Source organism: Contarinia nasturtii, unplaced genomic scaffold, assembly GCF_009176525.2.
Source record: "Contarinia nasturtii isolate CC-2019 unplaced genomic scaffold, AAFC_CNas_1.1 Cnas_scaffold_220, whole genome shotgun sequence".
NCBI lineage: Eukaryota > Metazoa > Arthropoda > Insecta > Diptera > Cecidomyiidae > Contarinia > Contarinia nasturtii.
The window spans coordinates 1,579,332-1,601,740 of record NW_022197577.1 but is presented as its reverse complement, the minus strand read 5'-3'; the positions used below and the strand labels follow the sequence as shown (position 1 = coordinate 1,601,740).

The 22,409-nt window shown below is 34.0% G+C and overlaps 4 protein-coding genes across 5 annotated transcripts; 3 read left to right on the top strand and 1 right to left on the bottom strand.

Annotated features, from left to right (window-relative positions):
• The first annotated feature begins 360 nt into the window (after positions 1 to 360).
• On the top strand, positions 361 to 2,532 carry LOC116337264 (UDP-glucuronosyltransferase 2B7-like). The gene is made up of 6 exons (XM_031761684.1): positions 361 to 567; positions 630 to 853; positions 914 to 1,205; positions 1,275 to 1,482; positions 1,544 to 1,885; positions 1,948 to 2,532. The coding sequence occupies exons 1-6, from the start codon at positions 461 to 463 to the stop codon at positions 2,350 to 2,352; spliced, it is 1,578 nt and encodes a 525-aa protein (XP_031617544.1). The 5' UTR covers positions 361 to 460; the 3' UTR covers positions 2,353 to 2,532.
• A 3,612-nt stretch (positions 2,533 to 6,144) lies between these two features.
• Positions 6,145 to 12,403, top strand: LOC116337164 (annulin). 2 transcript variants are annotated; one of them, XM_031761532.1, is made up of 12 exons: positions 6,145 to 7,378; positions 8,606 to 9,074; positions 9,159 to 9,187; positions 9,285 to 9,527; positions 9,597 to 9,643; positions 9,710 to 9,803; positions 10,639 to 10,787; positions 10,863 to 10,924; positions 10,987 to 11,337; positions 11,406 to 11,792; positions 11,852 to 11,984; positions 12,048 to 12,403. In XM_031761532.1, the coding sequence occupies exons 1-12, from the start codon at positions 7,186 to 7,188 to the stop codon at positions 12,267 to 12,269; spliced, it is 2,379 nt and encodes a 792-aa protein (XP_031617392.1). In that variant the 5' UTR covers positions 6,145 to 7,185; the 3' UTR covers positions 12,270 to 12,403. The 2 variants fall into 2 exon arrangements, with proteins under 2 accessions (XP_031617392.1, XP_031617393.1); XM_031761533.1 differs by lacking the exon at positions 6,145 to 7,378 and adding an exon at positions 8,165 to 8,466.
• An 869-nt stretch (positions 12,404 to 13,272) lies between these two features.
• LOC116337170 (integrator complex subunit 3 homolog) lies at positions 13,273 to 19,045 on the bottom strand. Its single transcript, XM_031761538.1, has 8 exons — positions 17,814 to 19,045; positions 15,883 to 17,127; positions 14,630 to 15,814; positions 14,390 to 14,547; positions 14,172 to 14,316; positions 13,952 to 14,083; positions 13,669 to 13,848; positions 13,273 to 13,599 (listed from the first exon to the last, which is right to left on the bottom strand). The coding sequence occupies exons 1-8, from the start codon at positions 17,883 to 17,885 to the stop codon at positions 13,537 to 13,539; spliced, it is 3,180 nt and encodes a 1,059-aa protein (XP_031617398.1). The 5' UTR covers positions 17,886 to 19,045; the 3' UTR covers positions 13,273 to 13,536.
• Positions 19,046 to 19,221: 176 nt separating this feature from the next.
• On the top strand, positions 19,222 to 20,774 carry LOC116337172 (RIP-like protein). The gene is made up of 5 exons (XM_031761545.1): positions 19,222 to 19,593; positions 19,655 to 19,729; positions 19,792 to 19,895; positions 19,968 to 20,105; positions 20,442 to 20,774. Exons 1-5 carry the CDS (start codon positions 19,486 to 19,488, stop codon positions 20,605 to 20,607), a joined length of 591 nt encoding a protein of 196 aa, XP_031617405.1. The 5' UTR covers positions 19,222 to 19,485; the 3' UTR covers positions 20,608 to 20,774.
• The last annotated feature ends 1,635 nt before the right edge of the window (positions 20,775 to 22,409 follow it).

Genomic DNA, 22,409 nt, shown 5'->3' with positions numbered 1-22,409 from the left:
ACAGATAAAAGATCCAAGACTGATACCAAATTTAATGTTTGTGGCTTTGTCAATGCATAATATTGATACTAAAATCCAATGTTTGTCTGTTTTAGGATTTTAAAGTATTCGTTGATTCATCAAAGGAATAGTTATAAATGGTCTCTTGAAGTCAATTTCATAAGTGATTATCTACCAGAAGCAAAAACTTTGAACTTTTATAAATATATAAACGAAAATGGTTAAATAATACAGTCAAATTTCTATTATCAACAAATCATACAAAAAAAAAATATAATCAATGTTGATAAGATAATGTGTTTGCTCTTTGCTGATCAAAAAAATTAAATAATCGAAAATATTTCTCATATGCACAGAAAGCAGTACAGTGATTCGAAACTTTTTTTCACAAAATAGATCATTCGATAAAAAATAATTTGTATTCACCAGAATAAAAACGTATCGATTAAAATTATTCAAAATGAAGTGCATTTCGTTGTTTATGGTCGTTTTGATCAGTGTTCCAATCTGCTTCACTTCGAATATATTATATTTGCAACTTTTGGTATCACATAGTCATCATTTTTGGTAAGAACCAACATTTTTTGCGAATTCGCTTTCATCTTCACCGTATGTTTAAATATTACCAGGAATAGAGCGATAATTCATGAACTCGCGGAACGTGGGCATAATGTGACAATACTTTCACCCCGCTCTGAAGCAAAACCACCAACGGGTGTGCATTACATTCTTCTTGAAGATCAGTATGTTAGACGTTTACCATTTTATAGAAGCCTATTAAATGCAACGGAATTTATGAATCCATTTTACGAAACACTTTCTATTCTATTAGGTTACGAGTTATTGTGTTCTGGTAAATATAAGTAAAAAAATCCCCATATATTTCACACTTTTAACGTGAAATTTTCTACAGGTGCTGTTAAAACTAAAGGTTTCCAAACCTTGCTAAACTATCCAGATGAATTCAAATTCGATGTGATTTTACACGATTTTTCAGTTGGCTCATGCTTTCTTCCTTTTGTTCATAAATTCAATTATCCACCAATGATTGCGGTCACTGCTTTCGGACATCCGTCCTTTTCGTCGCATTACATTGCAGATCATCATCACTATTCTTATGTGCCACACATTTCACTACGATCTAACGATGAAATGACATTTTCACAACGACTCCTAAATTTTCTTATCTACATGGAGGAATTTATGTAAGTACGACTCAAGCGATGTTAAATCGTTTCGAAATTAAATTATATATTGACTGTCAATTTCACCAGTATTTTCAAGTACTTTTTCAATCCGCGAATGGATGAAATTGCGGCCAAATTTTTTGGTCCGAATTTCCCGTCCGTTAGTGAATTGGAGAAAAGAACATCATTAGCTTTCGTAAATACCAATGCGGCCATTGATTATCATATATCTCACCCGGAAAATGTCATTCCTGTTGGTGGACTCCAAATAAAAGATCCCAAACCATTTCCTCAGGTAATTTGTTTATGATAATAGATTTGTACGGTGGTACCTAAGAAAGTGTTCTTCTCTTCAGGAGTTAACATCATTTATCAATTCATCAACGAAAGGAACGGTCATTTTCTCTTTGGGATCAAACTTTCGAAGTGATTATATACCGCAAATCAAAAAAAATCTAATTTTAAAAGTTTTAAGTGATCTTTCGGACTACAATTTTCTCTGGAAATTCGAGAGTAATATTTCTGAATCCGATTTACCGAAAAACGTCATGATTCGCTCTTGGATTCCTGTGTCGGACGTTTTGGCTCATCCAAAAGTCAAAGCGATTTTCTTTCATGGAGGTCTTTTAACCACTCACGAAGCTATCTGGAGATCTGTGCCCATGATAATAATGCCATTTGGACTTGATCAACCACAAGTAAATTTATCAATATTTTATAATCATTCAAAGCTTACTTTGTCTCTCTGAATCTCTTACAGAATTTGATGAAGACAAAACGATTTGGAATTTCGGAGGGAGCTGACTATCACTCGTTGAATTATGATGATTTAAAAACAACAATTTTGAAAGTGCTTGAGGATCCATCATATGCAATGAATATGCAAAAAGTATCAGCACGATTCAAAGATCAGAAGGAAAAGCCGCTTGACAGAGCCATTTGGTGGATTGAGTGGCTTTTACGAAATCCAAATTGCGGCTATTTAAAGTCACCGCTTTTTGGGCTTGGACTTATCGCCGGAAATTCATACGACATCATTGCCTTTATTACATTATTTGTCATTCTTAACTTGATCATTTTGTTAAAACTCTTTTGCTATTGCGTTAGAAAATGTTTAAGAAACATTTATTCAGATGAAACTATGCCACATGAAAAATTGGAATAGAAAAATGCACTTTTTGAACAATATGATGATATTAACCAATAATTTGGAATAAAATCGACGATATTTTGCAAATAGTAATTTCTCGATGCCATTATGTTAATAACACCAAACAAATTCAATATCATCAATTGAAATTGCCTGGGGGTTATTCGAAATAAAATGAAATCAACATTTTTTTAACTTATTGTTTGATTATTCGTTGAAAGCAAAGAAATCCTATATTTAATTCTATCCAAGTCTTGTTAATAGGTTCGGCTAAAGAACATTTTTTATTCACATTTGGTATAAATCCCATCTTGGAAAACTTCTTTTAACAGTTTGCTCCCTATCTGGACCTCTAGTTACAGGTTTGAGAATTCTTTAAAGGAAATTAAAGAGCCTTATTTTAACGCCTGCACTTATGGTTCATTTTGATTAGTTGTATCTGTTTCACACATATCTCAAATTTATTTTCAAGATTTGCTATTTTCTTTACAAATTGTGATAAGCTTCATGATATCAAAATGTCTTCTTTAAAATCAAACATAAATTATTAATCAATATTTAATTTGTTTTCACTGATTCAGTACTCTTTAATGTAGCTTTTTATCATTGTTATTAAAGAGTTTAATAATAGAATGTCTGATAACGCTTTGTGTGAAATACAAAATCTGAACGAATTTTTAGAGGAATGTTCAGGCAAAAAAGTCTTGGAATATAAATTGAAGCCTTTAACAAAATCGGGTGACAATTATGGAGGCATTTTGCAATTGATCGAATTCTTGATTCAGATTATGCGGATGTTTGGTGATCGATTTGTGGGCTTCGATTCCAACGAAACTCTTGCTGTATTAAAGGTACAGTATTTGGCCAAAATGTAATTTGGCCAAAATGCAATTGGCTCGATTTCACGCACTTTGTATCGCTGTACGTCGTCTTCAGCCTGAAGTATTTCAAACAAAAATCAACCCATATTTGAAAGCGATAAGCTTTATCGTAAAGGGAGATAACACCAAATGCTTGATGTAAATATTATACAATTTGAATCTTAACATGATAAAATTAAATGATAAAGCATTCACAAAATTGGAGCACTTGCGATGAGTTACGATTGCTTCACGATCTCGATACAGAACTACGAACAAACATTCAAACACAATTAAAAGTAAGTTTTGACTTCCTGAAAGAAGATTCGACACGGACGAATGACACTCCGTACCTAGGGGATAACCGTGAATTGCAGATCGAATAATTTATAATAATAAACGCTATTTCTCTCTATTTTTCACTAATTCTGCTAGTATTTCTACTAGTTTGTTCTAATACTGCTATTTTTTGCTAATTTCTCTAGTACGTCAAAAATATTGCATACGTCAAATTGACAGCATGATCGAATAACTGAAATGTGTTTACGTAAATGTTTCAAGTTGACACTTTCAACGTGTATATTTGAAGCAGACACTAGCGTATACGTTTTCAGTAAGAAATCTGTCATCAAATCTACATTTCCGATTGCAATTCGTAAATTGTAGTTAATACAGATGAAACGTGCTTGGTTACGTGCCATTGAATATATTTTTATTTAAAAATAAGAAAAAGCGTATTTAACTACATATTTTGATACATTTTAGTTCAACACTATTCAATTCGTTTGTTTTGTGAATTTTATTTTAATTAATTATTTCAATATATTCAAGAATAAATGCTTACTAAAGTATATACGTGTACAGTGCTAATTCTGCTATTTATTGCTAATTTTGCTATTTTCGTCATGTAAATTTCCCTATTTTTTTGCTAATGTGCTAATTCTAATTCGCATGGATATCCCCTAGCTCCGTACACGACGATCATACACCGAGACTTATGGCTCAATAACATTGAGCATATGTGCTCAAGAAAGGTTGGTGTCAATCGACATTGATGAACAAAGAAATTGAAGAAGAACGGATAAAACCTTTCATTTTCAGATAACACCGCCGACGAACCTATAAAAGTGAAAATTTATGACTTTCAAACATTCGATTATCAGTCATTTGTTCATGATTTGATATTTTTTCTGTTCACGAGTGTTCGTTTGTGCGATTTGGCCAATGCTTTCAAATTGTTTGTTACTTCCTATCATGCTGAGTTTGTGAACGTACTGAAATTAGTAAATTGTCCATTGGATGATTATTCTTTTGACAAGTGAGTATTAAACACTTGGATGATATTTATGCCAAACATATTTATTTGTGGTTCATATGCTTAAATATTTTTAGCGAAGGCTTTTAATGATTATGATTTTTCAGGATGTGGGAAGAAATTCAGAAAAAAGCCAAATTAGAGAGTACTTTTCATGGTAAAGATTACCACAGTAGATGTTGGTCAGTTGAATGAAATATCACCGGGTGAATTATTTTTTTGGAAAAAACTTTCGAAAGAAATACAAGATCGATGGAAACGTACGATTCAATTATTCAAAGAAAATGGATTCTTCACATTTGATTGAACAAATAATTTCAACACATTTAATTTTCAATTGTTTTTGGGTCTTCAAAAAGTGCCATATAAGTATAATACGTAAATGGGTTTGTTGTTAGTTTACTCAAATTAGTTTAAGATTTAAGCCTTTTATTTCAGAAAATCTTTGACAATGCATTAAAACTGCTATATAATTCAAAATTGAGCGAGGACAATCCAAAACCAATAAAACATTTATTGAACGTTTTTGAATATGAAACATGTTTTTTAATTCTGTTTACAAATGATACCGTATTGTAAAAAGATGACCGATATTCCAATGTTAAATGTATTTAAATTATACTATCCAGTCATTCTTAATTAAGATTCTAAAAAAAGCATTAAATGTTTTGAAGATTTAGATGTGTATCAACTTTTGATGTTTTCCACATTTATCTCCATATCAAATCAATTTGCAAATTAGAAACAGAAACGAATGAAGATAAAGCAAAATTCAAACAAATAGTAAGATGTTATGGCAATTCATCATAGTATATGTGAAGTTATTTAAATAATCAGGTTTAAAACACACATCAAATCCACATATGTCGTCCGCCCAGGCACTTTTCAATGATATTCTCAGCTTCAATACAAGTCATACTTCGCCGTTATGATGTGAATGAATTTTATTGATGGTTTTACTTTGATCAGTGTCATTAGAATTTATCATTCACATCTGTATCTTATCACAAAAAGTGCCAACTAAAGTGCTTCATAATTTTATCGATACTTTATGATTTCACGTCAATTTTATACGATTCCCCAAAACACTAGGCTCGTCGATTTTACATCACACATTCGACATTGGTTTCTCGTAATTAAAATATGAATAATAATTTTCGGCTTACGGACAGCAGCTGACTGCTAAAAACAGCAAAGCGCCGCAGATTGAGGCTGGTAAATCAAGTGAATTTCAATCAATTGTGGTTGGAACGTGAATCGTGAACAACGCAACTATTGCATGCAGACAGCGCATTGAAATGTGGCATAGTGAAGTGAAAAAAAAACGTAAATTTGACTACTTAATTCATTTCAATCGTTTTAATTAGCTTCATTTTTCACCTGGCTTGAAACAGCATCATTCTCATAGCGTAAAGTGTATAAAGTGTGCGGAAAATCCGATTTTCAAATGAACTTTTTCAATTTTGCAGTAAAAAATAAACGATTCGATTTGCAAAAAAGTGATTTCAAAAATTAAATAAGTGATTCTCATTTGTGATCAATGTGTCACTTGAACAATTTGGTGTTTAATTAAAAAAGAATTATCTCGTGTTAGAGGCACATTTTTCAACTTTTCCCATATTACAGTACTGTTGATTCAATCATGTAAATAGTGATGTCACATAAATTTGACGCGAACAGTAACTCATTTTTGGCTATCTTGAATGTATGCAAATGTATAAATGAAAAAAAATCCCTAAATTTGTTTGGTGATTAAGTTTATTTGAGTCGATAAAATGTTTGCATTATTATGAGTGAAATTCTATTGTTATTTTGAGTTTGTTTGGCATCAGCATGCAATTGAAAAATGAACTGATATTGATTTAATCGTAAGCGTAACGTACAAATTACAAGTGAGCCTGTGTAAGTAAGCATCAAGGTTTCGAAATTTGCGTAATATGCACCAAATCAATAGTGAAATCGCAATGCATTAGACAATTTTAGTTGAGTTTATTCAAAGAAGAAAAAAAACATTCTCTGCTCGAATTGTATGTTGATCAAAATCAAATGACGGAGGATTTAGGTCGAACAGTTTATTATTGTTTTGTCAAGTGCCGAATAAGTATTTCCATTAGCATGCATTTAAGCGTGTCGATTTGCATTTAAAATCTTTCGTCGGAAACTTAAGAAACTATTTGAACAATTACCGCCAGACTGCAATTTGAAAAACCTTTTCAAAACATTGTTTAAGTGCTTTTGTTTTCATCAGTGTCACGTTCGAACGATTTGAGATCATTTCATAAGCTCAAGTGACTTCACATGTTATTTAATCGTTGTGCACTTTTAATCGGTGAGCATCTTCGTAAATTCTAAATCGTTTTTTTTTTTCGATCTCAACTTTTCGTTGAATTTCGCTTCGAATGTAGATCAATGTGACGACTGACCATAAATAGACAAATAATGTAAACAAGATTGTTAGGCGATTAACATACGTATGGACGGTAGAAAATCCAGTGGGTGGTCAATGTGAGTCAAGTTCGTCGAAAAATTCACATCTCGTGTAGTCATATTTCCAGTGTAAACGAAAAAAAAAACAATAAAAAATGTAAATACATAAACATATGGTGGTTTAGAGTTTAAAAAGCAACCAATACTATAAAAGAAATAGCCATAAAAAATATAAATAAATAAACAATGGGAAATTCATGTACCGCACCGGTAACATGTGCCAAACGATTTAGAAACTATTGTTCGCGATGTTTTTGTTGCGACTGTTGTGACCGACCCAAATTTGGACGAAGTTTGGATAACGATACTGTCACAATGAACCCGATATCAATAGTGAAACCAATTTCAATCATGATGGCTCCGCTTGATGAAACCGATTGTAAGTTCCGTTTTTCTATCAATGTCAACATCATATTTATCAGTTCTTATTTGTTTTCTATTCAAATTATTTTGTATGAAATCATATTCTGCAAAATATGCATAAGACACCTGAGTAGGTGGTTGAAGAAACCTTCGGAAAATTCACTTGAATCATGCACAATATTATAAATCAGAATAAACTCAAAGTCAATTGCACAATATTACGCGCAAAATCATTCACACTTTTAATTAAAATCGATTTTAATGAGCAAATCAAAGGATGAACTTCGAGAGAAAAAATCGGCGAAGAGATGAAAGGATTCAAAGATATCTGAATGGTACAACGATTCATCGAAGCAGAATGCAGAATGTGCATGCACATATGTCACTTAGTTTCCAGAAACAGCACAAACTCACGAATTCATTTGCATTTTTTAATTAATCGAATTTATGGCAAACAAATGATTATAGGGATTTCTCTGTGGTTTGTACTGATTCTCAATTTTAAGTGAATTGCCACCATTGGAAGTGATCTATGCAGCGGCGGTTAGCTCAAACAATGGCTGCAGGAGAATTTACGTCATTATTCTTCATAAAAGTAATAAAACTATAAAAACGGCATGTTTTTTTTATCTCTTCATTGATTGAACGGCAGTAATTTTTAACGTGTTTAACTCTTTGATTCATAATAAAGTGGGCAATACCGATTTGAATAAATTTCACATAAGCTTAATTGTCTGTGCTAGAGTATGTACATACAATTCAAGCCTAGTAGACACAATTTGAATCGTTGTTTGATCTCATAAAATTTTAGTCTGCTGTTCAACGTCGACTCAATCAGTTGTGTATTTATTTTGATCATATTGAAATTAAATGTGTGAATTTTAACGCCAACTTTCTGAGTTTAAATTGCTCATAAATCATCTTACTGTTTTTGGAATTTATCATCGAAGCCATAGAATTAATTTTGATATAAAAGTGAATCGAAAATGACAACGAATGGATTAAGAGACTGGTGGAATTCTAATCGAGTATACGATTATTTGCCATGGCATCGTAGGCGTCCGCATAATAGACCAAATGCCAGACGATGGCCTTCATATCATTGTAAATTCATATGACACTGAATGGTTTTTGAATAGTTTTTTCACTCTTTCTCTCTCTTTCTCTCACTTGTGTAGTGTGTTTTTGATTTATGCATTAATTGTATTGTGATTTTTTATTCTTTTGTTGTCAATCAATCAAGCACTTTCATCGTCGGACGCCTTAAGAGTACATTCGTTAGATTTGTGCATTGAGATAAATGGTCGCGAACATCATACAGACAAATATGATGCAATGCATCGCAGATCAACGCTGATCATTCGCCGTGGACAACCGTTTCGATTTATAATCAACTTTAATCGACCGTTCGATTCGTTTCGGGATTCAATTAGTTTCATTTTCACGCTTCGGGGAGACGACCGACCGAATCATGGCCATGGCACGTTGGTGGGAACATCGTTGAAATATGACTCAAATGATTTGGGCGATTCACATGAATGGAGTTGCATTGTTGATGGTAAACATGGAAATAGGTTGGAAATTCTGGTAAAACCAGCCGCGAATGCAGCTATTGGAGAATGGAATTTTGATATTGATACACAACTAAGTCAAGGTGGCGGCGCAGCCACATTTAAAAGCCCAAACTCATTTTATATCCTGTTTAATCCATGGTTCGATTATTTTCATTCTTTTTTTTTTGATTAATTTTCACTACTTTCTTCACTCATTTTCTTTCCATTTGTGATTTTCTCTAGGTGCATCGATGATCTGGTTTATATGGGAGGTATGGTATTATTTTCAAGTTTTGTTGTAGAAAAAGTTTCATTTATGTGATTCAAGTTGAATCAATGATCATTTTTTTTCTTCTAAAAATTGAATAGACGTTGCTCAGCGCGAAGAATACGTTTTATCCGACTCAACGCTAATTTATCGGGGATCATATAATCGAATGAGACCGACGATCTGGCAGCTGGGCCAATTTGAACGAAATGTTCTTGAATGCGCTTTGCTACTCATATCAACGATTGGTAAAATTGCGCCTGCATTTCGTGGCGATCCTGTGAGGATTGCTCGAGCTCTATCGGCCATTGTTAATTCACAAGATGACGATGGTGCTGTAATGGGTAATTTAAAACCGTTTGAAGATTAACAGATGGATTCAAGAACATTCTTTTATTATTTTCAATATCAAGGAAACTGGACCGAAGATTTTTCGGGTGGAACAGCACCAACGAAATGGGTTCGAATTTTCATAGTTTTTTTCGTTCTTCATTTTCATTCTTTCCGTTTGTGATTTTCCTCCCAGGTCGGCTCTGTGGAAATACTCCAACAGTATTACGAACGGCGAAAACCAGTCCGATATGGTCAATGTTGGATTTTTGCTGGAACATTAACAACAAGTGAGTGCAATATGTAGTGTGCGAGGTCGGATTTCTACTAAGCAGCAAAAACCCTGGCAAATCAGAATTTCTTAAAACTCCATTGGAATAAGGTGTTTTTGATCAAAATAGATTAAATGCACAGAGAGAAAAAATTTGGTAAATGTAAAGGGTAATTTGTAAGTTTAATATTACTTTACCAAATTACCGTACGAATTCTACCATTTTGTCATATTTTCAAAACAAACGACACGAACAAATTAAATTTACCCCAGCATAATATTACATTTACCAATTGCCGCGTAGCAGTCAAAACATACCTAACGTCGACATATCATCGTATTGTTCACAACCTACAACATGTCTAATCGCGCGAACTTTTGTCCGCAAAAAAATAAAAGCGAAGAGATCAAATCAGAATTGGGATTGGCAAATTTTAATAATTTGTTCATGAATAATACAGAAATCGTCGATAAAAGTGAAATCAAAATCGTCGAATTCAATACGAAGAATTTAATAACACAGTCGATGATATGTCGACGTTAGGTATGATTTGACTGCTACGCGGCAATTGGTAAATGTAATATTATGCTGGGGTAAATTTAATTTGTTCGTGTCGTTTGTTTTGAAAATATGACAAAATGGTAGAATTCGTACGGTAATTTGGTAAAGTAATATTAAACTTACAAATTACCCTTTACATTTACCAAATTTTTTTTCTCTGTGTGGGGGAGAATTTGAAGCCTTAGGAGTATAAACTCTAGAGTGGGAGCTCATTTCTCTAACACCCTCTTCGCACAACAGCTGCTCCTAATTTAATTCAATGTTTGAATATGTTTCTTATCGATAATTTCAGTTGCTCGCGCGATTGGCATTCCATCAAGAATAATTACAACATATTCGTGTGCACACGACACTCAAGCATCACTGACCGTCGATTACTTTGTTGACGAAAATGGTAAAATTCTGGAAGAATTGAATGCCGATTCAATCTGGAATTATCATGTACGTATCACATTCAGACTGATTTGACGTCGCACTTTTTTTCTCTTACTGACACACACACGTCACATGTTGCAGGTTTGGAATGAATTATGGATGGATCGTCCAGACTTGACAAATGGTTCATTGACGTACAACGGGTAATTTGTTAATTCCGAAACGTTAATTTTTTGTGCTTTCAACATTGTACCTTATTTTCAAGATGGCAAGCGGTGGATTCAACGCCACAAGAAATGTCCGATGGGATCTACCGTTGTGGTCCGTCTCCAGTGAAAGCTGTCAAATATGGTGAAGTTCTTCGTCCATACGATTGTAACTTTTTATACGCCGAAGTGAATGCGGACAAATTGTTTTGGCTCTATCGCGGTCCGTCTCAGCCGTTGAAATTGATGCGTAAAGATACTTTGGCCATTGGACAATTGATAAGCACAAAAGCTGTTGGCCGATTTGATCGCGAAGATATCACTAGCACATACAAATTTGCCGAAAAGACACAAGACGAACGCGATACCATGTTGAAGGCCTTGAAACAAGCGAACAGCGCATTCTCAAGGTATAAACCGTTTATAAAAGGATATTAATTGAACTTAATTTACATTCATTTTGTCATTCCTCTTTTAGATTCTATTTGAATGAAGAATTCAACGATATTCACTTTAGCTTTAATCTATTGGACGACATAATAATCGGCGAAACATTTGTTGTGTTGTTGCAAATAAAAAATCGATCAACACGTGACTCGTATCGTGTGTCGGGTTCATTGTTGCTTGAGTCAGTTCTTTACACCGGACGCAATCGTGATCGTATCAAATCGATTGATTTTGATCAAAAAATTCCACCCGAATCGATTGAGGTCATTGAAATGGAAGTGACATTTTACGATTATTTTAAGAAGCTACTCGATCAAGCGGCGTTTAGTGTTAGTTGCATCGCCAAAGTACATGAATCCGATTACGATTACTATGCTCAAGACGATTTTCGAGTACGAAAACCAGATGTTAAAATCAGGTAAGACATTTTTCGGTGTTTCAAGTTTATTTTCGATGAAAACTAATATTGTAATAAAGGTTACAAGGTATACCTGAAGTTGATAAACAAATTGATGTGGTACTTCGATTAATCAATCCAATGCCAGTTGCACTGAAAAATTGCATATTTACCGTACAAGGCACGGGATTGGAGCGCCAAATACAGCTTAAGGTGAGAAAACTGGCTGAATTTTTTTGAATCAATTGACTTTGGATGTTTTACTTTGCATAAAAGGTGTCTGAGGTGCCTGTAGATGGAATTGCTTTAGCTAGCTTCAAATACGTTCCACCATATGCTGGTCGTCTTACGTTTGCTGCAAAATTTGTTTCAAAACAACTCAATGATTGCGATGGTTTCATTGCTTTTGAAGCGGCACCACGGCCTAGTGATGTTTATGCGAATGGACACCATCGACCAAGGGACTTTGTTGTGCGAAGAACCAATGTTATACCATAAACTGACCGTTACTTACAAAGCGTAAATCAAAGGTTTACCTATTTCTGCACGTTTTTCAAAGATAAAAAAAACATTCGGCTCAATTCCCACCCAACTCAATTAATCTGCCTAATAATAATATATATAGAAAAATGCCAATTTTCTTGTAATTTATTTGCTTTTTTTATTTATATAACTTTTTTTTTCATCTGTATAATATTCTTTTTTTATTTTAAAAATAAAAATCTATTCAATTTACAAATTGAATTTTTTATTGTTGCTCTTGCTTATCAATTTGAATTGTACAATAAAAATATGTTGTTGTTGTTTTTTTATTGAAAAAAAAAAGAAAATCGTTTTTTTCACTGTGTTTATCGATTTTGTTTGAGTTTTGGTTTTTGTTTTGTTTTTATGTGTGTATGTCCAAAAAGGGTGTCCTTATCAATGCAACAAAATATTCGATTTACATTTCTAAATTGTTCTTAGATTTGTCGGTGTAATTTAAATTTGCATTACTTAATTTCCTAATTGTAATAATAATTCATTTAATTAAGAGACTGAACTATAACGATTAAGCGCACGAAATGTAAATTGGCTTTTGGAGGGGATAGAGGGGGGTCAAAGGGGGAGAGTAGATGTAGAGGTGCTCTATGTCACTAGCATGGGTTTTGTATGTGTTGCTGTCATCAATCTATTGACATTGGAATTGTTCAAGAGGTGAAGCGTGCGCAGGGAAAACATTGATTCATTTACTAAACCAAAGTGATCTATCTATCTAGAGACAGAAGCGTTGTCATTTTGTTTTCGATTGCGAACATTTGTTTTTTTGATCATTTGTTTGATGGATAGAAAGTAAGTTGAAATATTGCTTACTTTACTTATACCTGTTTGGCCGTCAACGGATCATGTGATCATATCCTTTTGAATTTGAAAGGTGCCTTAAGTACCAATCGAAACAATAAAACAAATAAACTGACTTCTGTACGAAAAAAAATACATCAAAATGTTTTTTTCTTTTAAATAAATTTGGTCGACAACAAATATTTTGGATGAAAACACACACACGCACACGTACAGATCGGATTTACTAAATAGAGAGAGAGAGAGAAAAACAAATGATTCAATACTTCTTGGCAAGCAGATGTAATGTATGTCGTATGTATGTGTGGGTGTGAATGTATGCTGCATTCTCTGGAACATGAATGTTGACTCCGACACTAAAAAATAGCATGCAATTGCTTTAGTTCTTGATCATAATGTATGCACATTCGATATTCAAATTGGTCTGTCAGTCTGAATCACTCAAGGCTCTTTTTCGCCGTTTACCGCTTCTCGGTTTCGACCAATCTCCCTGTCAATAGACGGAAAAAAAATTATTTTCAAAATACTAAACATATTTTCGAATATATTTCAAACTTACGTCGCTCGATTCATCACTGGAATTATATACGGGCTCTAAATTCTTTTTGTTGCTGCTGTTTGTGCTATTTGTCTCTTTTTTGGCTGGTGGTGGTTTTCGTCCTCTACCACTTGTACCACGACGACCCACACCACTTGTATCATCCTCCGCCGCCAATGCAAACAAATCCGTATATTGTTTCTGTGGATTGACAATTTATGAAAATTCCATATTAAAAAAAAAAAACTTATTTTGTGATTAGCAGTCGGTGATGTGAACTCGTCATGCGTTAATCTAAAAATACCTTTGTGCTGTCACTGCTGTTGGAGAAAGCCTGTTGTAACGCACGTTGCATAGCATCTTGTACGTATAATCCGGTTCCAGTGCCGTTGCCATGACGACAACTTCGCCGAAAATGTTCCAAATGACATAGCAGCTAAAAATAGCATGTAATCGGTCAATTCTTTTGTGTTATCATGTAATGTGACATATTTTAGTTTTGTGTGTGGGTTGATGATTCTTACCTGATCGGATGTTGGCGCCGTATTTTGTGTTGAATTATTTTTCAACGAACGTTTTCGCTTATTTGGTGAACTATTTTGGTATTTCGATATTAACAAATTGGCAATAATTTCCGATAGCTTCTCCTCAAAATCTTGACACCAAGATCTGTAATTTAGACAAAAATAGACATTTAGATATTGTTTTTCTACCATTGATGTAAAATATAGACAAAACTCACCTAAGTACTGAGGTCACGAATGGATCACCACGTGATTTCGCCTCTCGACACAATAGCAATCGAATCAATTCTGTTGTTGGTTCTTCATTTCGCAATAAAAGTAGCATATATGTCAAGGCTTCCGAATGATTCGATGATTCTAATTCAGGCAAAAGTTCCTACAGACAAAAAAAGAATTTTTTTTTTGAGAATGTCATATTGATTGTTTGCCAAGTTGAAAAGAAAAATCATTCAAATTACCTGCAATGATTCAATAGGCACATCGTGAGCTTGTACTAACTGCCACAAAAATAATTGCTCAAATGTTTCGTAGTTGAGACTTTCACGTACACATTCCAGTACACCATCATTTTTGAATATGGTCAATTTTCCCTGCGTTATGCTATAGATAATATCACGCTGATTCTTTGAATCAATGCAACTGACCAACAATTTCAATACATCCTTATTGTTAACCATGATTGAATTGAATTCACGAAAAATGTCGGGCAGTATCCATAAAAAAATGCTAGTTCGTTCAATTTCAAGCGATTCCAAATCTTTAACCAACTGGTCGTCCAGTTTTTCATCTAAATAATCACATAATGTTTTATATAGGCTAACTTTGAATGCAACATTACTGTTTGGATTCTTTCGTGATTGCAGTTTGGTGTGCACTTTTAGGAAATACAGCAACGTAAATCCAATCATCGGTAATTTATTTGTAACTAATTTTATGATATTATTGAAACATTTTTTGCATTTTTCCTCATACTGGTACATCACTTTAAATAGGCTAAACAATGGATAGCCAATCGATTGGGCTAGTACTTTTTCATCGCTCTTCGATTCGGGAAACACATTCGACAACGGTGGCAATGTATCTTTTATCGTTGTCGCCAATGTATCCACCAAATAGGTTTCTTGTTCGTTGTCCAAACTACTCGTACACGTTCGCAAATCATTTAAGAATACTTCAAAGGTACTGTTGGTTTTTGATTTCATAAATTTATCAAATGATGTATTTATCGCTGCGGGTAATTGCACTTTCTCTGGTGTCGGTTTCTCTTTAAGTCGCACCTTTGACAATGGCAAATCGTCATCATCGTCGGTTTCTTCTTGTTTGATTGCGCTTTCTTTTTCGTCTTCGTCATCACTAAATTTGCCTTCAACTTCGTTGTCACTCGAACTGTCCACTCGGTTAAGCGGCGGGCGTGCATCATTTTCATTGCCAAAACTATTAATTGCCGGTCGACCATCTTCAATACCAAGACCAAGACCAATGCCACCGATACCGCCAATATTATTAAGTTGATTTGGAATATCGGCGGGAAATTCACTCGGTTGAGGTCCACTGCAAAATTCACGGAAAGTATCACGCACCAAAGTCTTTAATTCACGATCCAGTTTCGGTGATTCGAATAATGGCTGAAGATTTGGTATGACCTGATAGTAACAAAAAAAAAACATTCATTTAGTGTCATTTATTAGTAGTGTTTTTTCGATAAATTTACCTGTTTTTCGAGAATTTTCCGTAGCGAATTATAAACGCCCGTTCGAATTTTGTCTTCATGTTTTGGTGAAAAGTTTTTAATGATTCGACACAAAAAGTCCAACAATGAGCTACTAACAAATGGATGCGTTCGTATCGAATGGTACATAACCAAAATACCCGGTTCCACATTCATGATATTGTCTTTTTGCGGATCAAAAAATAGCCAATCGTAGAAAAGTGCCAATTTTGCATTTGCCAATACAATTGGATTTGTACATGAGGTCAACAGCCAACCGATAATCGCCCATCGTGGTGTAATGTCGGAACAAAGCATATCATTGGTCGGATGAATCACATTGATAATAAATCGAATTAAATCGGAGCGCAGACTTTGAGATTCGGGTGTTGTAAAATATTTGTCTTGAAACCAGTCCTGATGACGTTTGTGCTGTCCAAATTTTACGTTATTCGTTAAAAAAATTAATTTCCGTTCGATGTCCGGGGTGAGACGACATTGTAAATAACGTCGACTTGTTCTAATTTGTAGAAATTGCCAGATGCCCGTAAATGTTGGCGATAAAGTCTTTGGATTCAGTAAAATATCTTTCCATAATTGCTCAAATTCCGGAATACGTGCCACATTTTGTAATAAACGTACAAAATCACGTCCAATTGTCACCACCTCATTGAAACGATCACGTATCAATGCAATGACAAATTTCACCTCTTTGTTTCGTAAATTGGCCAGCCCATTGCTGTGATGGTCCTCAATTAAGCGTACATATGTATAGACAACGGCACTTATCAAAAATGGATGCTTATCCAACCATTGACGATGCTCAGTTAGAATGTCCAATAAGCCATCAATTAAAGCTAAATTCTTTTGTGATAAATCACCACCGCCCGCCTGTCGCAGCACATTCCATACAACACTATCCGCATTTGATATTTGATTTTTTACCATTTCACGTAACAACCATAACAATTGACGTCGGGCAATTTCCGAAAATTTTGTATATTTTTCGCTAACCAATAATGATAGACTGTTTGTTACAAATGCCAAACCATCACGATTGAGCAATGTTAAATCACGGTAGGTTTTTGGTGCTGCATTTGGATCGGTTAATATTTGATAAATTAACGCAAGTGACACTTCTTCGTGGCTTTTTTCTTTACATATAAGGTTACTGAGTAAATCATGATATTCCTTATCGCTTAGAGTTGCTGTTAACTGTTGTATGTGTTGATATGAGCGTTCGTATTTCTGTTGTTGTTGTTGTTGTTGTCGGAAAGCGGAAGAAAAAAAAAGAAAAAAAATGTCAATTAATTTTTTTCATGTAAAAGGGGTTAATGAACGACTTGCAAGAAAAACAAAATCTAAAAAATGAACATTTCAAACAAAAAGTGTGTTTTGACAAGTTAATCGCTTCGGACGTGTAACATTTTTTCATTCTTTTTCAAAATATACCAATAAAAATGTTCGTTGATGAAATCGTCGAAATAAAATAAACAAATTGTGCAATCTTCCGATTTAAAATTTGCGCATTTTTGTGGCCGAAAGCACCAACGCGGTTCATAACACATTTCGAATAGATGTCATATATATATACACACACACAACGAATATAGTCGTTGTACATGTGCACAACACGCGCATACACTATCGAACACACACAGAGAGATCAGTATTCGGATGGGCGATTTTTATATTAAAGCTCTCTCTCTCTCTCTATGTTTGCTTGTACAAGCAAAACAAAAATGGCGACTGAACTGTCTCTTTACGCCAAATTCATACACATCTCAATATGTATCCCGATCCGGACTCAAGAAGGGAACTCTTTTTTGATGTTGTTGTTGGTTGGGAATCCCTTCATGAGATTCGATTTTTCCTATTCAAAGCACACTTTTGTCGCATTGTTCACAACACACATACAACACTATGAATATTACCTCTTCAATCTCATCCTTTAAATCGATCGATGACAATGTGAATAGTTTCGATGGGGTTTTTTGTATTTCCATTATCGCGTAAATGAATAAACAATTTTTGTTGTGTATAAAAAAAATGATGAAATTAATTATTTGAAAACGGTGTTTAAGAGCCGAACCCGAACGTAAGAATTGTCATATACATCGATGAATTAGCTTTGGTTAAATTTTTGCTAATACTCTGTTCTATGTGAAACACCTTGAGCATATTCAGTATATATTGTATAGAATAGTTCACACACATATACACATATACACTCATACACACTGCACTGTGCTCAACTCTCGCACTCACTGAATGATATTACACTACTAATAGAAAGTAGAGAAGACACTGTGTATTATTTTTTTTCTTCCTCTTCTTCTTGTTTATTCGGTTCCACACAAGAGAAGAATTCTGTTGCTTGTTGTACTGTTGCTCGCCTCTCCGTTGCTTCTGGTCGTGCGAACATTCACACACGGTATGCGAGCCAAGTGATGTAAAGCGCTCTATCAATGTTCCATTCTCGGTAATCGTACACACACACAAACACATCTACACTCAATTCATAAGATTGGATGTGATACTGTCACACTGTGCAACACTCACACAATGGTACAGGGCGCGCGCTCCACAGAGCGACACCGACAATTCACATGGACCGCGCTGACTGTGTGATATACTCGTTATTTGACTGTCGTCGCGCCGCAGTAGCAACTACTCACTCTATGTGGAATTTTTTTTCAATTTTCGAATATTATTGAAATTGTTCGTATTTTGTTGACAAATTGAGATTTTGTATGTCGATATGTTAGTTTTGATTCGGTAATGTTGAAATGGTCGCAGTACACACAAACTTCAAGTGTGGTCGTAATGGAATCAACACTCAATCGCTCCGTTTTGAATACGGCAGACGTTAACGCGAACGAATGCAATTGGAATTGAATACGATTGCAATATTTCAAGTTAACAGTTATATTTTTGTTATTCACTCTGTGTATGTTGCCTGAACGATTCAAAATAAATATATACGGAGTGATCGTTTTTTTTTTCGTTTAATTTTCGAATTTTTCAATTTGAAGGCGTTGATCGGTCTTTTTTCCGCAAATCGAATTTTAATTGATTTTAAACGGTCGATGAATTTTAAAAGTAATAATAAAAATTAAACAGACGTCTGTGTAATTGCTTCTTAACGATGTGCTCTGCTTGCAGTGTCCGTGCCTACTGAATACGTTTTCGATTTTCCCATTTCTATTGACTAGTTGCTGTGAAGACTATTCAATTTGACATAAAACATATACAGACTTACGTTTAAACTCAATCGCACCACTACAGCCGCATCACGGTACGATGGTATGCGAGAGTTATCAGTGTGTGGTAAACTAACCTCAAATGAGAAAAAATGAATGTACATATTTTGTCCTGTCAAACGATGCGGTGTTGGGCGCGCAAAGTTGACATTTAAACGTCGTTCAAGCTAAATTAAAACACAGTCTTATTGGTTTGTTCACATTTGAAAAATCAAATTTTTTCAACCGGATTTTTTTTTCGTTGTTGAAGTGCGATAAGTCATTACATTCTTTTGGATTTTTTATCGTTAATTTATACGAGCTATTGTTGTATTGAATCACTTGTTGCACTAGAAAGCAAACAATGGAAGAACAAAAACTAATGGAATTGGAAATTCCAAAAACAAAGAAACACTTTGGTTCGTTGGTGCACAAAACAACGACCGATAAATTGCGCGATATGTTACGAGAAGTATGCGATTTGAAATAGATATATCCATTTTTCGTAATTTAAAAGCAATTTTTTTTTGTAGAAATGCCGAATTCGTGTTCGGGAATCGCGTCAGAATAAATTCGATGTGTCACGTACATTTTTGGAAAATGAAAAGGTACCGGAATTCAGATGAGAAAATGACACATCAAAATATTAATCATTTGTTCGGAATTTTAGCAATGGCTCACCGACGTATTGAAGGGTGAACTTACAGAAATTGAACTGGACTTACTATTGGAAGATCAAATGTTAAAGGAACTCATCGAAGAACAATATCAATGGTAAACACAAATATTTTTTTTGGGAAATTTTACAAATATTTATTCGAGGTATTATTGGTTGTTTTTTCTCAGGATGGTTGAACAGTACGAACAGTCAAACAATCTCGATTTATTGGGCGACCCAAAATCGTTGTTGGTTATGTGCCCCATTTGTCAACTCTCTGAATTACACATCACCGATCATTTGTTGCATTGTACTTGCGGTTTTCGGTAAGTTTCAAACATTTTTGGACGATTTTATTAAATTTCGTCAGTTTCGGGCAAGATTTTTTCAAAATTCTCTCATATTTTTGGGGGCATTTTGCTTCTTAAACTTACTTCATTGAGTACAGGACCATTTTCTGAAAATATTTTTCCCGATCGAACAAACGATTTTCCGAAAATTCGTGAATTTTTCCAAGAAAATTTTCCGAATATTCTTGTTGGAAAAATTTCCGAATTTTCGGAAAATGGTTTGTTAGATCGAGAAAAATATTTTCAATTTTTTCCTTCATTTTTTGGTGTTTCGTCTATTTTATCTAATTTCCAATTTCCTTAATTTTCCAGAAAAACCTACAATAGATCGTTGGAAGATTTCTCGAAAAAAGTTCAATTTTTCGTATCGTCGCACGAAGAAAGATGTGTCTCAAGGTTGATATTCTTCCTGGATCCATTTGAGTCGACGCTCAATTTGATGTGTAACAATTGTGATTATTTGGCCTTAATTGAATGAGCAATTAAAATAGCAGCCAAATACCCAAAATACATGCAAGCTGTTAATATTATTAAGATTAGCTCATCGAAACCTCCCTAAAAAACGGTTCGGAGTTTTTTTTTGTTGAAATTTGGAAAGAAAAATGCATATTTTTTATACTGAAGATAAATGTCATTCATTTTTTTATACTGAAGATAAATGTCATTCATTTTTTTATAATATCAAACCCATCACTTTTGAAATATTATTGTTATAAACATGAAAATACATTTAGATTACAATTGAAAACTTGTTTGTATTAAATATCATTTTATCTACTTTGTACTACAAAATACAATCGATCATCTTCATCATCTGTTTGGGATAGTGAACATTCATCGTCATTTTTTTTGATAAATACATTCTTACGATTTATGCAAAGATATTCGGGTGAACGAAAAAAAAGAATTAACATCACGTTATTAAAATCCAAATTGTTCACCGACGATTAACAAGTGCGTGTAATAATATGCATAACATTTATATAGCGAAATGTCTCTAGCTAATCGTTGCACATCGAATCGCTCTTGTTGCACGTCGATACTACACATTTCATTCGTCTTAAATATACTTGCATCGGAAAAATTTAAAAACAAAGCACGCAAAAAGAAAAAAACAACAAATTTCATACGAATTTTAAATGTTACTTTTGGGTTGTATCTGATGATGTTCAAATCTCGATATTTGTATAATCGTTTAATTGAAATATTTAGAAGACTAAGGCACACTTAGACCCGAATTACATATATGATTTCTTTATATTATATACTTGTATATGATTCATTGTTACAATAAAAAACATTTACACATACATTCAAGATATAACGATTACGACGACGACGCAATAAAAAAAATTGAAAGACATCCAAATTGTTTTTTTTTCTTGATATGAATCGTTGTTGTTGTCGTTATAACAGTGATGCTTTATTGAGTGGTGGTTCTTTTTGGCAATTAGCAATTTTTGGTTGAGCTCAATCCTTCGAGATGCCCCATCAGTAATTGTTGCAAGTAGCTGCGTAGAGCGCGTTCTTCGTTGACTTGAATTTTAATTTGGTTCATATCCTGCTGCAATTGCCGTACTGCAACCCAAATTTGCTTGAGTGTCGGTGTCATGTCCTCATTTTCAAGGCCTGTTGTAACATTCAGTGTACGTGTGTGTGTGTTTGTGTGTTTTTTTTGTCGGTTGATTCATTCATAAGTGTGTTGTTGTGTGATGGAAGGAAAAATGTGGGAAATTTATAGTTACAATTTTATTGGAAGTGTGTTGTTAACGCCTATTTGGTGTGGCTAAATTCTAAATTACATTTACACAATAAAGCTACAACAAAACATTTATGCCTGCTCGCCTATTACAATGTTATTCATTTGCTCACAAGCTCAAAATTTACAGTTGCCGAACCACAGCGTCGCACAATTGTGACTCGGACAACTAACAACTACTATCTAAACTAAGCAAAACAAAGACAGAAATCACGTAAGCATTGCAGCCGATCTAGAGCTCGCCGATTTCATCCAAATACAAGGCCAAGCAAAACAACAACTCATTTTTACAAAGTGAAATGCTCGTTTGAGCAATTGCAATACATTTAACTAGTACTTAATGGCATTTTTATGTGAAATTATAAAAAACAACATCGATAATAACGTAAGCCACGAGAAACTGTACCTCCATGTTTTGCGCCAAAAAAATGGAGAGAAACTATAACCCACGTGAAATGAAGAAACATTTATTTATTTCCACTAGTTTTGGCATCGATTTATTCAAACGGTTTTCTTTATAT

What these genes read in the sequence shown, in the direction of transcription:
- LOC116337264 (XM_031761684.1), top strand. Translation starts at nt 461, where the DNA reads ATGAAGTGCATTTCGTTGTTTATGGTCGTTTTGATCAGTGTTCCAATC. An exon ending in TCACATAGTCATCATTTTTG is followed by an intron (nt 568 to 629) that starts GTAAGAACCAAC and finishes AAATATTACCAG; the next exon opens with GAATAGAGCGATAATTCATG. An exon ending in ATCCCAAACCATTTCCTCAG is followed by an intron (nt 1,483 to 1,543) that starts GTAATTTGTTTA and finishes TCTTCTCTTCAG; the next exon opens with GAGTTAACATCATTTATCAA.
- LOC116337164 (XM_031761532.1), top strand. Translation starts at nt 7,186, where the DNA reads ATGGGAAATTCATGTACCGCACCGGTAACATGTGCCAAACGATTTAGA. An exon ending in TGATCTGGTTTATATGGGAG is followed by an intron (nt 9,188 to 9,284) that starts GTATGGTATTAT and finishes AAAATTGAATAG; the next exon opens with ACGTTGCTCAGCGCGAAGAA. An exon ending in TGCTGGAACATTAACAACAA is followed by an intron (nt 9,804 to 10,638) that starts GTGAGTGCAATA and finishes CGATAATTTCAG; the next exon opens with TTGCTCGCGCGATTGGCATT.
- LOC116337170 (XM_031761538.1), bottom strand. Translation starts at nt 17,885, where the DNA reads ATGGAAATACAAAAAACCCCATCGAAACTATTCACATTGTCATCGATC. An exon ending in TGCCTATTGAATCATTGCAG is followed by an intron (nt 14,548 to 14,629) that starts GTAATTTGAATG and finishes TTTTGTCTGTAG; the next exon opens with GAACTTTTGCCTGAATTAGA. An exon ending in TTCGTGACCTCAGTACTTAG is followed by an intron (nt 14,317 to 14,389) that starts GTGAGTTTTGTC and finishes TCTAAATTACAG; the next exon opens with ATCTTGGTGTCAAGATTTTG.
- LOC116337172 (XM_031761545.1), top strand. Translation starts at nt 19,486, where the DNA reads ATGGAAGAACAAAAACTAATGGAATTGGAAATTCCAAAAACAAAGAAA. An exon ending in TGCGCGATATGTTACGAGAA is followed by an intron (nt 19,594 to 19,654) that starts GTATGCGATTTG and finishes TTTTTTTTGTAG; the next exon opens with AAATGCCGAATTCGTGTTCG. An exon ending in CATTGTACTTGCGGTTTTCG is followed by an intron (nt 20,106 to 20,441) that starts GTAAGTTTCAAA and finishes TTAATTTTCCAG; the next exon opens with AAAAACCTACAATAGATCGT.